The sequence below is a fragment of the Bubalus bubalis genome, chromosome 2 (assembly GCF_019923935.1).
Source record: "Bubalus bubalis isolate 160015118507 breed Murrah chromosome 2, NDDB_SH_1, whole genome shotgun sequence".
NCBI classification, from domain to species: domain Eukaryota; kingdom Metazoa; phylum Chordata; class Mammalia; order Artiodactyla; family Bovidae; genus Bubalus; species Bubalus bubalis.
The window spans coordinates 253336-266869 of NC_059158.1; the positions used below are offsets into that span (position 1 = coordinate 253336).

The window sequence follows — 13534 nt, forward strand, 5'->3', positions numbered from 1 at the left end:
GGTTCACAGCCCTGGATTTAATGGAGCAAGATCCGGCAGGGAGAGGCGCGAGGTAGGGGGAGGACTGGGCACCGGTGTTTGTAAACGGCACAAGTGGTCAGAGCAGGGACCCCCGACTTTCCTGGACGTGGGTCAGCTAAGGCACCAGGTCTGAACACTTCTTCTAAAAAGCGGACTTCAGTGTGACCTCTTCCAGAGCCTCTGTGTCCGCTGGGACCCCTGGTGCCGCCTGCACGTGTCCTGACCCCTGACCCAGGAGTTCTGCCCTGGACCCGCCCGTCTTCCTGGCCAGTGGGATCCGTCCCTCCGTGCCTTCTCATTCTCACAGCCCTGGGGGTCCTGAGTAGGTACATCCAGCTTCTTCAAACCCAAACAGAAACGTTGGGCTGCTGGGCGCGATGAGGATGAAAGCTGGTAAGTCAGACGGGCCTGACGGGGGAAAGGCCCCCTGATCACGGGGCCTGGCCGGGGTGCAGGGTCTGGGGGGCGGCGCGCAGGCCTTGCGGCCTGGGGTTTCCGCGCCTGGGCCCCGTCCGTGCCTCCGTGCCGGTGTCAGGAGCTGGGCGAGCAGCTGGGCCCCGGTGGGGCTGGAGAAGGGGCCGGTGCGGGACGCACACCTCTCTCTCGTCACCAGCAGGCGAAGACGGCTCCGTCCTTCGACTCAAGGCAGTTTTCCCAGGCTCCGAGAGGAGCCCGCAGGCCGGTCTTGCGGGTGGCACCTCGGGCCCCGGCTCCTGCGAGGGCTCCGCGCTCTGAGCTGAGCAGCCCGGGGCCCGCCCCGGGGCCGCCCCCGCCGTCGCCCCACCGCCCTCTCCTCTGACGGCGGAGAGTCCGTGCGGGCCTGCGCTCCCCGCTGACCGTCGGCTCTGGGGCCAGGGGTCCTGTTTGGGCACAGAGCCACCTTGTTTTTGAGAAGCAGCTTGCGTTTCCCATTTCGCCTCCATCTGGCTCCATCTCCACCGCTCCTCACGCGGCCCACCTTCGGGCCGGCCTCTGTCCAGCCTTTGCAGCCGACCGCCCCTGTCGAACCCGTTTCTTTTGGGATCGCTTTTCCTTCTTACCTTTGAGTTCGACGCTTAGCTCATTTTCAACATCTCTTCCTCTTGGAGTTTTTCTTTAGCTGCATCTCACATTTTGGTGTGAAATTATTATTATTCAGCTATTTTTTCTAATTTTTGCGATGGTTTCTTCTTTGACCAATGTGTTCTTCAGAAATCGGGTCTAAAATTCACACATGTACTTTTTTTTTTAAAGTTCCCTTCTCATCATTAATTTCTAATAGTTTTCTTGTGGTTAGGGAACGTGATGCTGATTGTTATTTCTTGACACTTGCTTTATGGCTGCTATATGGTTAATTGATAATGATAGTAGGCTTCTATAAACTTCTGCCAGATTGCTTTCTAATTGTGCTTTTCAAGTTTTCTTTAAATTTTATAATTATTTTGCCTTCTTAATCCATGAATACTAAGAAGAATGTGTTTAAAAAAAAAAACCTACCAATCTGACTGTGGATTTCAGCAGTTTTTAAATTATATTTCTTGAGATCATATCATTAAGTGTACCCTAAGTTTAGAACTATTTTATCTTCCTGGAGAATTATTACTTTTACCATTACATAGTAACAATTTTTATTCCTGAGCACATTTTGCTTTAAAGTCTCCTCTATTTGATATCAAATTAGCACTACCGCCTTCATCAATATTTTCCTGGCATACTGTTTTATTTTTTCCCTGGCCTGGCATTCTTTTGCTTTCACTCTTTATGAATCTTTATCTTTTAGGACCTGTGTGTGTCTAGGCATTCAGTCATATCTGACTCTTTGCGACCCTGTGGACTGTAGCCCGCCAGGCTCCTCTGGGATTCTCCAGGCAAGAATACTGGAGTGGGCTGCCATGCCCTCCTCCAGGGGATCTTCCTGACCCTGGAATTGAACCTGCATTTCCTGTCTCCTGCACTGCAGGCAGATTCTTTACCTGGTGGGCTGTCAGGGAAGCCTGCTTAGGATCCAGAAATAACATATTTAAAAATACCATGTACACGGAATTTGTTATTGTTCTGAGGTTCTAGTTTATCTGAAAACATTGTGATATTGTTTTAATTAAAAATATTTTTACTTTCGTGTTCACATTTTCTATTTACTTTTTTATACTTCAGTTTCCCTCAAATTAATTCCACTGTTTAATTCCTCACCAACATAGATTTGAAAGTTTTCTATATTTTTCTTTTAAAAGAGGGCCATTTTTCATTTTAAAATTTAAGACATAAAAAGTTTCAAAAAATAGTATGAAGGATTCACATATTCCTTCTCTTCACCCAACTTCTCCATATATTAGTCACTGAACAATGACCCAAACCAGGAAATCCACATTGGAAAGATTTATTATTAATGCATCTGCCGATCTTGTTCCAGCATCACCAAGTGTCCGTGGAGGTCCTTTTCCCGTCTCAGGGGACTGCCGTGCCTCCAGCCTGGGACAGCGCCTGGTCGTGTTCCGTGGCTCTGCGTCCCGAGGCGGTTAGTGTGGCACTTTGTGGACTGTCCCTTAGACGTGCTTGTTTCGTGCTTCTTTTTGATTAAATTTATGAGTGTTGCTTCTCTGACATTTTTGCCAAAAAGTATGTTAATGCTGCCAGTTGGCAAACTGGAGGGGTTTCGTTCCAAATACTGTGCTTATCAGATACCGTTCTGGCCGTACCTCCCAATTCAGTGGGACGAGGTCAGCCCCAGGGAGCCCGCTGCCTCCCACAGCCCAGAGAAGCTGCTGGGGCAGCTGTTGGAGCGGCCTCTTGGGAGCTGGTCTGGTACTACTCAGAAGGGCGGTTTATTCAACTGTAAGATCCAGTGAGGTGTGCTTCCTTCTGAACATTAAACCATATTCTAAACTGCTATTGCAGGAATCCAGTAACTCTGAGAAAGAACCTCCTTTAATGAGAGCTGGGGGAAAATCAGAGATGCTCCTTGTACCTGTCTTACCAGAATTTATTTTGAGGCAGAAAATTTTGACTTTGCTCAGTATCTGATTAAATCTTAAAAATCATGCAGGCAACTTATAAGGGGAAATAGACCCAAAGAACAAAGACAGTGATTTTCCAAGGGCCTCAGGAGCAAGTCAAATAGAAATCTGCTTGGACCTCCTGCCTCTGGTTTGCACTGACTGTGAGAACAAGGTCACTGGCAGGGAAGTCAACCGTCTGGTGCTTGAGGCAGAACTATTTGTGCCACGTCTGTGCCCCTGAGAAACATGTGAGTACTGGGAGAACATGCCAGCCGATCCTGTAGCCTGGAGACGCAGGTGTATTTTGAGGCTTCGTGTATTTGGCATCTTTACTGAGCAACTACCAGCACTTGCCTACGGTTACAATCCCACTTCTGTTGCTTTTCTGCCTCGGAAGTACCTAGCAACCTAGAGCACTGTGTGTGTCGTGTGAGCCCGACCCCTTGCTACAGATGAGTCAAAAGATGCATCGAGAGTTGAAGCGCATCCCGGCTGCTGCAGAGCTGAAGCGGAGGCTGGACAGAGGGGCCGCCCAGAGCCTCCCGTGCCGTCCTTCGCCCACTCATGTGGGCTTCCTCTGCTCTTCCCAACCATGGGCATGGAGAGCGTCTATCCACCACCACCTCCCACCTAAAACGAGCCTTTAAAGCCCGCAACCCTCCTCTAAGCACTCCCTTAGCTGCATCCCCCCAATTTTCTGTTTTCATTCAGTTCTTTTCCATTTCAAAGTATTTTCTAAATTCTCTGGTGATTTCCTCCTTGGGTTAGGTTCCAAATATTTGGAAGTGTGTTAACTTTGGAATATTTAGCTTTATTTTATTGACTTCTAATAAAAGTTAACACAGTTTATTGACTTGAATTCTCCATACGATGCACATATGTCATGTGTTAGATCTGTCTGCAGCCCCGTGTAAGCTCAGTCTGTCCTGGTGAATGTTCTATGGACCTTAACAGCGTGTATCCTACAGGTGCTGAATGTAGAGTTTCATGAATGCACTCAGATTAAGATAGGTGGTGGTATTACTCAGAACCTACATCTTTCCTTTTTTTTTTGGTCCAGTTGTATCAATTGCTAAGGAGTTTAAAACTCCAAATATGGTAATATCAGAATTGCCCATTCCTCCCTTTCTCATTTTTTCTTCATGTATTTCAATGCTCTATTTGTTCTGTTATTAGGTCAGACACATGCAGAATCATCTTTTTGAATTATAATTATGAAAAGTCCTTCTTTGTCGCTTGTGACATTTTCGTCTTGAAATCCACTTTATCTCGTATTAGTAGAGCCACTTCAGCCTTCTTTATGCTTAACTGTTTGCATGGTGTACTTTTTCCATCCAGTTACTTTCAATCTAGGCTTCCCTGGTGCCTCAGCTGGTAAAGAATCCACCTACAATGCAGGAGACCTGGGTTTGATCCCTGGGTTGGGAAGATCCCCTGGAGAAGGGAAAGGCTATCCACTTCAGTATTCTGGCCTAGAGAATTCCATGGGGCCATGGGATCGCAAAGAGTCGGACACGACTGAGCAACTTTCACTTCACTTTCAACCTATCTGTGGTTTTAATTATAAAGTACGTCTTTTTTCTGTGTCTTTAAATATAAAGTGAATCTTCTGTATTTAGCGTAATTTGGGTTTATGTTGCTTAATATCCATTTGACATCCTTTTTGCGCTTTTAATTGACATGTTTAGCCTTTTAACGTTTAATGAAACCACTGCTGTGGTTTTGTTTGGGTAAACCACTCTATTGTTTGCTTTCTATTCTTTCAGACATTTTAAATACTAGAGTACAACGTATTATTTCAACTGTAACTGAGTTTCTCCATTTTGTACTGCTCTTCCGCTGTACTCCCCTGTATACCTGCTGTACTGCTGGCTGTGGGACTGCAGGGCACCCCCTTCGCATCCATCTGCAGCCAATATATCCTTCACCAACTCCTGGAGAAATCGCTAATAATCTGATCAGCAACCAACTGCAGCTGGTTGGTTAGACTTACATGCAAAGAGTCTGTGCGAGTTTCTTGCCTGTAGCTTTAATCTCAGGCTACATCTTGGTCTTTAGCTCAACTGCTCTACTTCTCAGGTGTTCAGGGGTGTTGGCCAGAAAGTTAGGCAGAATTTGGGGGTCTTGTCTCTGGCGCCTTCTTTCCTAAAATCCATCCTCTCGCTCCAGTAGGGGTGCTTTTCCGGACACAATCTTCTAAAAGCAGAAACACATCAGTTCCCCCCTGGAGCCCCTTGCCACCCTCCTCACTGTGCCAACTGCATCTGGTTCCTAGCCACAGGCCACAGAAGCAGGAACCGCTCCAGGCACTGTGATCGTTGAGTGGACGCCGCCTGCTCCGTCCACTCTTCAGGGCCTTCAGGTGGTTGCCTTATGGACGATGGCCAGAGTTCTTGGTTGTCAACCCCAAGAGTTATCCGAGAGGATTTTACCCAGCAAGGAGAATTAGAACCCTACCTTTTGAAAGATGAAGCTTTACTCTGACGGTAATAGCGTCTGTCTACAATGTGAGAGACCTGGGTTCAATCCCTGGGTTGGGAAGATTCCCTGGAGAAGGAAATGGCAACCCACTCCAGTACTCTTGCCTTGAAAATCCCATGGATGGAGGAGCTTGGTGCAGGCTACTATCCATGGGGTTGCAAACAGTCGGGCACGACTGAGCGACTTCAAAACACTAATACTCCTAGGATGCATAAGGGAAATACCTGTATTTTTCTATGTAAACTTGTCTCCTTTCACAGAGGCCGTCTTTTTCTGAGAGTTACTTTCAGAACGCACCCACAGCGCTTTGGCGCGAGGGGCTGCTCCACCTGCTGGAGTCTGCGGCTGGCGCCACGGCAGCAGCCGTCAGCGCCCTCCTTAGCTGAGGCGAGGCCGCAGCTCCGGCCCCTCAGGACGTGACCCGGGACAACGCGCCCTAACCAAGAGCCTCAGCCACACCTTGTTTGGCCGTGCGTGCAGGCACTTGTGGGGCTCAGTGCCTCTCGGCCCCTCGCTGGGCCTGACGCCGCCTCACCCTCCAGACATCTCTTTTCAATCACAAAAGGGTTCCCGGCAGTCACTTCTACTAGCTCTACTGATTGTTGCTGTTCAGTCGCTCAGTCGTGTCCTACTCTTTGCAACTCCATGGACCGCAGCACACCAGGCCTCCCTGTCCATCACCAACTCCCGGAGTTTGCTCAAACTCATGTCCATCGAGTCGGTGATGCCATCCAACCATCTCATCCTCTGTCACCCTCTTCTCTTCCTGCCCCCAATGTTTCTCAGCATCAGGGTCTTTCCCAACGGATTACACTTTACTATAACTGAGCTGGGCTACTCAGTGGCTATTTTTGCATGTCTTTCCTGTTTAAAATTTTACTATGGAAAATTTCAACTGTATCAAAAGTGAAGAGGATGATATATGTATGTCTCTCACTTTAAGCTCAGTGAGGAAGGCACGCTGAAAGGCGAGATGGGCCCCTTGTGCCAGCTAGCCAAGCTGTGATGGCGAATGAAAAGTTCTTAAAGGAAATGAAGAGTGCTGCTCTCCTGAACACACAGGTGATAAGAAAGTGAAACAGCCTCACTGCTGATAAGGAGAAAGTGGAGAGAAGAACGACCAGCTGCGTCATCCCCTTCAGCTGACATGTAATCCAGAGCAAGGCCCAGCTCCCTTCACTGTGAGGCCAAGGCGGGTGAGGAGGCTGCCGGAGAGCAGCGTGAGACCAGAGGCTGGCTTGCAGGGCCGCTGGGAAGCCGCCGCCTCTGGGACAGGAGTGCTCCGTGAGGCGCTGGTGCCAAAGCGCAGGCAGGTGCCGAGAGGACGGAGTCACGGCAGCCACGGGGTGCCACCAGCCACCGTCCAGCGGAAGGAGTGCTTATCCAGGACTCTGGTGCTCGGAGAGGCCCATGCCGGCGTCCAAGCTTCCAAGGGAGACTGACGCTGTTGGTAGCAGCTCTGGCAGCTGGTGACCAAGTGAGGCCAGTGCTCATCTACCATCTGAAAATCCTGGGGCCCTTAAGAATCATGTTAAATCTACTTTGCCTGTGCTCTGTAAATGAACAACAAAGTTGGGATGACAGCAATTTACTGCATCATTTACTATTTTAAAAAATTTCCTGGTGACTCAGATGGTAGAGAATCTTGCAGGAGACCCAGGTTTGATCCTTGGGTCATGAAGATCTTTTGGAGAAGGAAATAGCAACCCACTCCAGTAATCTTGCCTAGAGAATTCCATGGACAGAGGAGCCTGGTGGGCTACAGTCCATGGGGTCACAAAGAGTCAGACATGACTGAGCAACTAACTCTTTTTTTTTTTTTTTTTTTTTACTATTTTAAGCTCACTGTTGAGACCTACTGCTCAGAAAACAAGATTCTTTCCCAATTACTGCTCGCTGACAGGCACCTGCTCACCCAAGAGCTCTGACGGATGATGAGGCTCGCACTGTTTCACACCTGCTAACACAGCCAACTTGCAGCCCACGGAGCCCTGACTTTCAAGTCTTGCCATTTAAGAAACCCATCTCACAAGGCTATAGCTGCCATAGACCAGCAGTTCTTCGATGGATCTGGGCAACCTCCTGGAGAAGAGTCGGCATTCCAGATGCTGCCAAGGACGTTTGTGATCTGTGCAAAGAGGTCAGAATGTCCACAGTAACAGGAGCTGCAGGAAGTGGATCCCAGCCCTCAGGGATGGCTTCTCAGGGCTCAAGATTCTTGTTCATGTATGACAAAAACCCACAAAATTCTGTAAAGAAATACTCGTCAATTTAAAAAAAAAAATAAGGAAAAAAAAAAGGAATAAGAGACTTCAGTGGAGGAAGCAGCAGCGAGTGTGGTGGAACAGCAGGAGGACTGCAGTCACGCACGGAGCCTGAAGACGGGACTGAAGCGCATGGACCTCAGGATGAAGTCTGAACAGAGGAGGAGCTGCTTCCCATGGATAAGCAAAGGAAGCGGTTGCTTGAGACAGAATTTACTCCTGGTGAAGATGCTGTGAAGACTGTGGAAATTATAACAAAGGTTTAGGATATTCTACAAAGCTTAAAAGCTAAAACAGTGGCAGAGTTTGAAAGGCTGGACTCCAATTTTCAAAGAAGTTCTACTACGGGTAAAATTCCACCAAACAGCACTGCTACTGCAGAGAAGCCACTGGTGAAAGGCAGTCAATCCATGAGGCAAAGTTCACTGACTCATCTTAAGGAACGGCCACAGCCACTACGACTTTCGGCGACCACCACGCTGAGAACCGGCAGCCGTCAACACAGAGACGAGACCCTCCACCAGCAGAAAGACTGTGAGTCACTGAGGCTTAGATGGTGTTCGGTCGGCACTGTTTAGCAATAAAGCATGTTTTAACGGAAGTATGTACACTTTTTAGGTATGCTATTGCAACTTAGCGCGCACTGCAAACGCACCCTGAGAATCCACCAATCTTCATGCTCGCCCCTTCTACTGCGGGGGCCTGGGCTGAGCCCACGGTCGAGGCCGACCGCAGCAATTCTGCTCATCGTCCACGGCATGCTCTTCACTCCCCTGTATTTCCTGTAGATTATGAGGCAGACAGACCCAGACTTCAAGTCTCACTTTTTAGCAAGAATTCGTCGTTGTATTGTGAGACGTATTTCTGATTATCGGATAAAAGGTATGCTCTGCACACTCAGTCTGACTTGGTACCATCAGCTCCTGGCATGCGGAGTGGGGTCGTCAAAACAGGAGGTTCATGGCTCCTTTCTCAATTTTTAAAAGTTGCCATAAATACTCACGTCTGTGAGTGACAAATACGAAGCACGCACATGTAAGCAGTTTGGTGTTATGATCAAACAAAACAAAAAAACAAAAAGTCAACCTGAACTTTCAGTTACAGACGGCAGATTGAAACCACACATTAACCTTACCTCTAACCAAACCCTACGAAAATGACAGAGCAGTGTGTGCACACACCATTCACGCCCAGTGCACGCACAGTCCACCTTCTGCACACAACACAGATGTAATTACATAGACAGAGTTAAAACCACAGTTAAATAAACACACAGGAGTTTAAAAGCTGCCAAGAGTATGGGTGAGTGGAAACTGATGGGTCAAACTTCGATCCTTAGTTGGTGGCATGAGAACAAAGATGCAGCCTAGTTCACTGCAGAACTGAGCCCGCGAGTCAAGAGCTTGTGCTACGGGAACTCCCCAGATGGGGATAAAGCCCAGCGGTCCACAAAGGCTGTTAAGAAAGAGGCAGCTTCCCCCCACCACCAACCCACCACAGTGGAGCCGGGGCTTCCTTCTCCTCAACAGTGAACGCAGGAGCCTGTGTGGGACCAGGGCCACAGCGGCGGGGACACTTGCATGAAAAGCTCTGCCCCAGCCCTGCCAGAGGACTGACTAGGGGCAGCTACTTCACACGAGTATTAATACATGAGAGACACTCAACTCTATGTATTTTAGGAAACTTGTCTTCATTAAAAGCTAGCGGAGACACGTTTTGACCTTCATACAACCACCGGCCGAGCCCGTAAGCACCTGAGCAAGACAGAGGCAGCACTCTCTGAAACCACGTCAGAGTAAAAGGCAATCTCTTCAGTTCACCTTCAAGAAAACCGGCTGCAGGACGGGGCGGGACTGACTCGGGTACCACCCCCACGGCAGTGAAGCTTGTCTTCGACGACGGGGGTCGTTTCTGGAATGCACTTTCACGGACGCCACCGTTTTGCAAACCCAGACTGTTTCTGGGACTCTCCTAGCGCAGAAGGCCAGGCCGACGTGCAGCTGTGGCCATGCCAAACGCAAGGGCCTCTGCGCACCTCACTGCTCAGCACCTTCTTCCCTCTTTGTAAGGTTGCTCCACGTCCTGCTCTACTTCTTGGCTTCCTCCCAACACCGCTGCATCCAGCGATCTCCTCAACTACTAAATTCTCTTCCACAGCCCAAGCAGGTCTTCTCCAGGAGCTGCCTCCTCCGTGAGCCCAGCTTTGAGTCTGGAGTTCGTGTGTGCCCACGCTCCACTGAGAGCTGGAGATGCTGAGTCTCTGCATCACCGCCACTGTCCTTGGCTGCTGTGCGGCTCCGAGCCCGACACTCTTCGTCTGGCTCCCAGGGGCCTGGCAGGGGGGAGCCGCCGACAAGAGGACAGTTAGCAGGACGCCTAGTAATGGTATCCAACAACGATCAGAAGACACAGGTAAACCGGGATTTAAGTGTTTACTCTGGGTGTTAAAATTAGACATACAAAAAAATTACATAGCAAATGAAAGTGTTGAAATAAAAAAAATACCAATTATGTCTTGTATTAAAGACACATTCTTTATTGACTCAAGAAGGGTCTTCATCATACACTTAAAATAAGGCAAATGCTCAGGACTGTGGCTCTGTACTCTGAGTTACAGCCACAGTGGGTACAGGGGTGAACATGCCTAGGAGAGCTCCACCTTCAGTGTATTTCTTCATAAGTTTTGTTCAAGACAAAACCTTCCTTGACCCCAAACGAACAAACACAAGACTGACTGACTTCAAGTGATGGACACAGCACATGGCCACGGAGGACCTCAGAGCTCCCTGTACAGATACACGAACGCCAGCGTCAGAAACGGGCCTGTGGCCTTGGGGAACAAGCCAAAACCTGACTCAGTTTTCTGAAGCAAATGGTGTGACGAAGGCAGGTCAGGGAAGCCGAGTCTGCGGGAGGACACGGCGGCCTGACCTGTTCTGGTGACAGTGTCACTGGTGGCTCCCGTGCCTGGTGCCACAGACACCACCAGAGCAGAGACCCCGAGCCCCCAGGCAGGACACTGGAGAGGCCAGAGAAGTGGTGCGGGTGGGCAGCAGGGCGCCCGGTTCTGGAGGAGACGCCGACTGCAGCCCCTCACGTGTGCAGGGGTCGAGGGGGCAGGAGACCCACGTGGGGTTCAGGGTGAGTCACACAGAAAAGGCCTGACGACGTGAGCACTGTGAACACAGAAGCCAGGCGGCAGAGTTAACTCTGGAACTGAGGCCCACAGGTGACCTCCCCAGCATAACACCTTGGTAGGCAGACCGCACGCTTTTCTGAAAGTCCACTTGGGTTAGGAGTGCTAGAGCCATCGGCGTGAAATGAAGGCTTTCACACGGCTGCAGAGTTTAGGGCAGCTCCAGGTGTTCATGTGTGACTTTCTGCTAACCCACGCATCCCCTCCCAAGGTGCCTGGGAAGCTGCAGGAAACCCAGGAAGATTCTCTGGGTCTGAGCCGTCCTGCTTTCTGTAGCCTTCACCACGCAGCATGTAGCTTTGACATGCTCCCTAATTTTTAGAAAGGTATTTTAAAGTCACACTGTGAAAGTCGCTCAGTCATGTCCGACTCTTTGCTACCCCACGCACTGTCCAGTCCATGGAATTCTCCAGGCCAGAATAGGAGTGGGTAGCCTTTCCTTTCTCCAGGGGATCTTCCCAACCCAGGGATCAAACCCAGGTCTCCTGCATTGCAGGTGGCATACAGGGCCTAGGGTAGTAAGAATGGCAAAGCAAATACTTTCTGGGCATTTTAAATCAGGTCAGTTTGGTTGAAATAAAACATACACCAACATCTTTCTAAGCTCCCCAATCAGGGGAAAAAGAGAGAGGGGCAGCCTAAGCTTCCATGCAGATACCTGTGGGCACTCAGCGAGCATCGCCTGGAGGCTCTACGTCTTCACGGCGGGTGGGGGGGCAGCCTGGAAGCAGGCCAGCTGCAGGTGCATGCCACTCTTGACCCGGCTCAGCAGCTCCTCCAGCAGCCTGTGGGAGAGACACAGACAGCCACATGGCTCCTGCCCCGTGGTGCTTCTCCAGCCAGAAAAGTCACTTTTCTATGCGCTCTGAATTCCATGACAAAAGAAAGTCAACTAAAGAAGGTCCTCTAAGGGAACATCTATCTGTAGACATACTTACATTTATACACAAAACCGTCCTTCTGCCCCTTCCCCTGGATTAACTGGACCCCTCCCTAAACAGACTGATGTTTGGGGTCTGGGCACTCCAGAGCTCTGACAGGCACTCTCTCTGACTCTGATAACACAGCGCAGTATCTCATGACCCCCACCTCAGGACAAGCCCTCTCGTGCTGCCCATCTGCAGTCACCTTTGCCCTCACCCCACTCCTTGGCAATGACTGGTCTATTTTCCATTCTTCTTATTTTGCATTTCTGCCTTTAACAAGTATTGGAGAGGTGAACTGAAGGGGTGAAGCAGGCACCCACAGAGTCAGGGTAGTCCAAGCTGCAGCAGTAACTCCATCTGGCTCCTGTGCTGGCCAGATACAACTGGATAATTTCACGGCCATGAGGGGTCTGACAGCTCAATGGGCTCAGATGAAGCAACCAAGAAACAAGCTTGCTGGTGCTTGGGTCAAGGGATCACTTCCTGGTTTAACGATGCTCCCAGCAGACCCCGTCTGGCCTTCCTCAGGGTGTCTGCTTCTCTCAACCGCCGCAAACCACTAGTCTTCTGAGCAGACGAGTGAGCCCCACTTGCACGGGCTGACAGCTAAGTGAGGCTTTAAATCTTTCACTTTTAAAGGACTGCACAGGCTTTGAACATGTGGTCAGTGAGGAGGTGGGACGGGAAGGCAGGGCTGCCCAGCTCCTCTCAGACAGACCAGGTCACCCTGCCCTCCCAGCCCTGTCCACGCCTCCAGGGCCCCCCTGCCCGCGTGGGTCCACCACGCTCCCCCGCGCCGTCACAGCTGACCCCGAGGGCTGCACACGTCGGGGCTCCATGCCCATGACCCGTCCAGCAGCTGCAGGGTGGGGGACCTTGGCTGGGCTGGGGAAGAGCCCAGGCACGCTGACATCTGCCTGGCCTAGATTGTGTCTCAGGTCAGAATTTCCTGTTACATGAGTAGCAAAGTTGAAGGTCAGGCCGAGACTGTTAATACAGTACTAGTGGAACATGTGTAACTTCGTCACGTGTGCACATTTACTTTCAATGCTTCATGTCACACGGAGCACGAATGCACACTGCGGACCTACTTGAAAGACAATGTCTCTGAGTCCTGCCTTTACCATGCTGTCTTCTCTTTCACATTTCTCTAAATACTATCTTCTTATAAATTTCAGAGTCAAAATAAACTTTCTTATAAAAGTTTAAGTGACTGTTATAGTTACTTAAAACAAGGAAAGAACTAATTTCTGAAACGTCATAAACCAGGTTCCACCTCCTCCTGCCATGTGGGAGACGGGCTAACACAAGGCGCGTCCGAGGGCCACTGAGTCCCACCTCCCTCCGGGCTCCGCCTGAAGAGGAGGTGTCCAGGTGACAACACGCCACCCGAGAGCAGCTCAAGACTTACTTTCTGTCTGCTCCGCTCGAGAGCTGAGGCAGGGCTTCCAGGGCCTGCTTGAAACTGGATCTGTAAGAGACAGCATCCCAGGCGGGGACCCGCCGGCCCCACCGGGAACAGGGACGTTGGAGAAAAGCATGCCTTATGTTCAGAGGAACTCACAGGCCGGTGAGGCAAGCAGAGCAGGGGGGAAAGTGAAAATGAAAGCGAGGGTTTGCAGAAGCAGGGCCAGAAGAACCAGACCAGGAGATAAAACATGACTTTAAATG

At 50.0% G+C, this 13534-nt stretch overlaps 1 protein-coding gene across 9 annotated transcripts in view; it reads right to left on the reverse strand.

Annotated features, from left to right (window-relative positions):
• Nucleotides 1-9412: 9412 nt before the first annotated feature.
• The window catches only part of EXOC2 (exocyst complex component 2), a 127337-nt gene continuing 123215 nt past the window's right edge, over nt 9413-13534 (reverse strand). For 5 of the 9 annotated variants that reach the window (XM_006077084.4, XM_006077083.4, XM_006077080.4 and 2 more), the window contains 3 exons: nt 13275-13334; nt 11596-11722; nt 10255-10917 (listed from right to left, as the gene is read on the reverse strand). In XM_006077084.4, the coding sequence (XP_006077146.1) occupies nt 11629-11722; nt 13275-13334 (154 nt within the window). In that variant the 3' untranslated portion in view covers nt 10255-10917; nt 11596-11628. Of the gene's footprint in view, nt 10074-10254; nt 10918-11595; nt 11723-13274; nt 13335-13534 lie in introns of those variants that run through there. The other 4 variants (XM_025264723.3, XM_025264719.3, XM_025264726.3 and 1 more) reach the window with 3 other exon arrangements.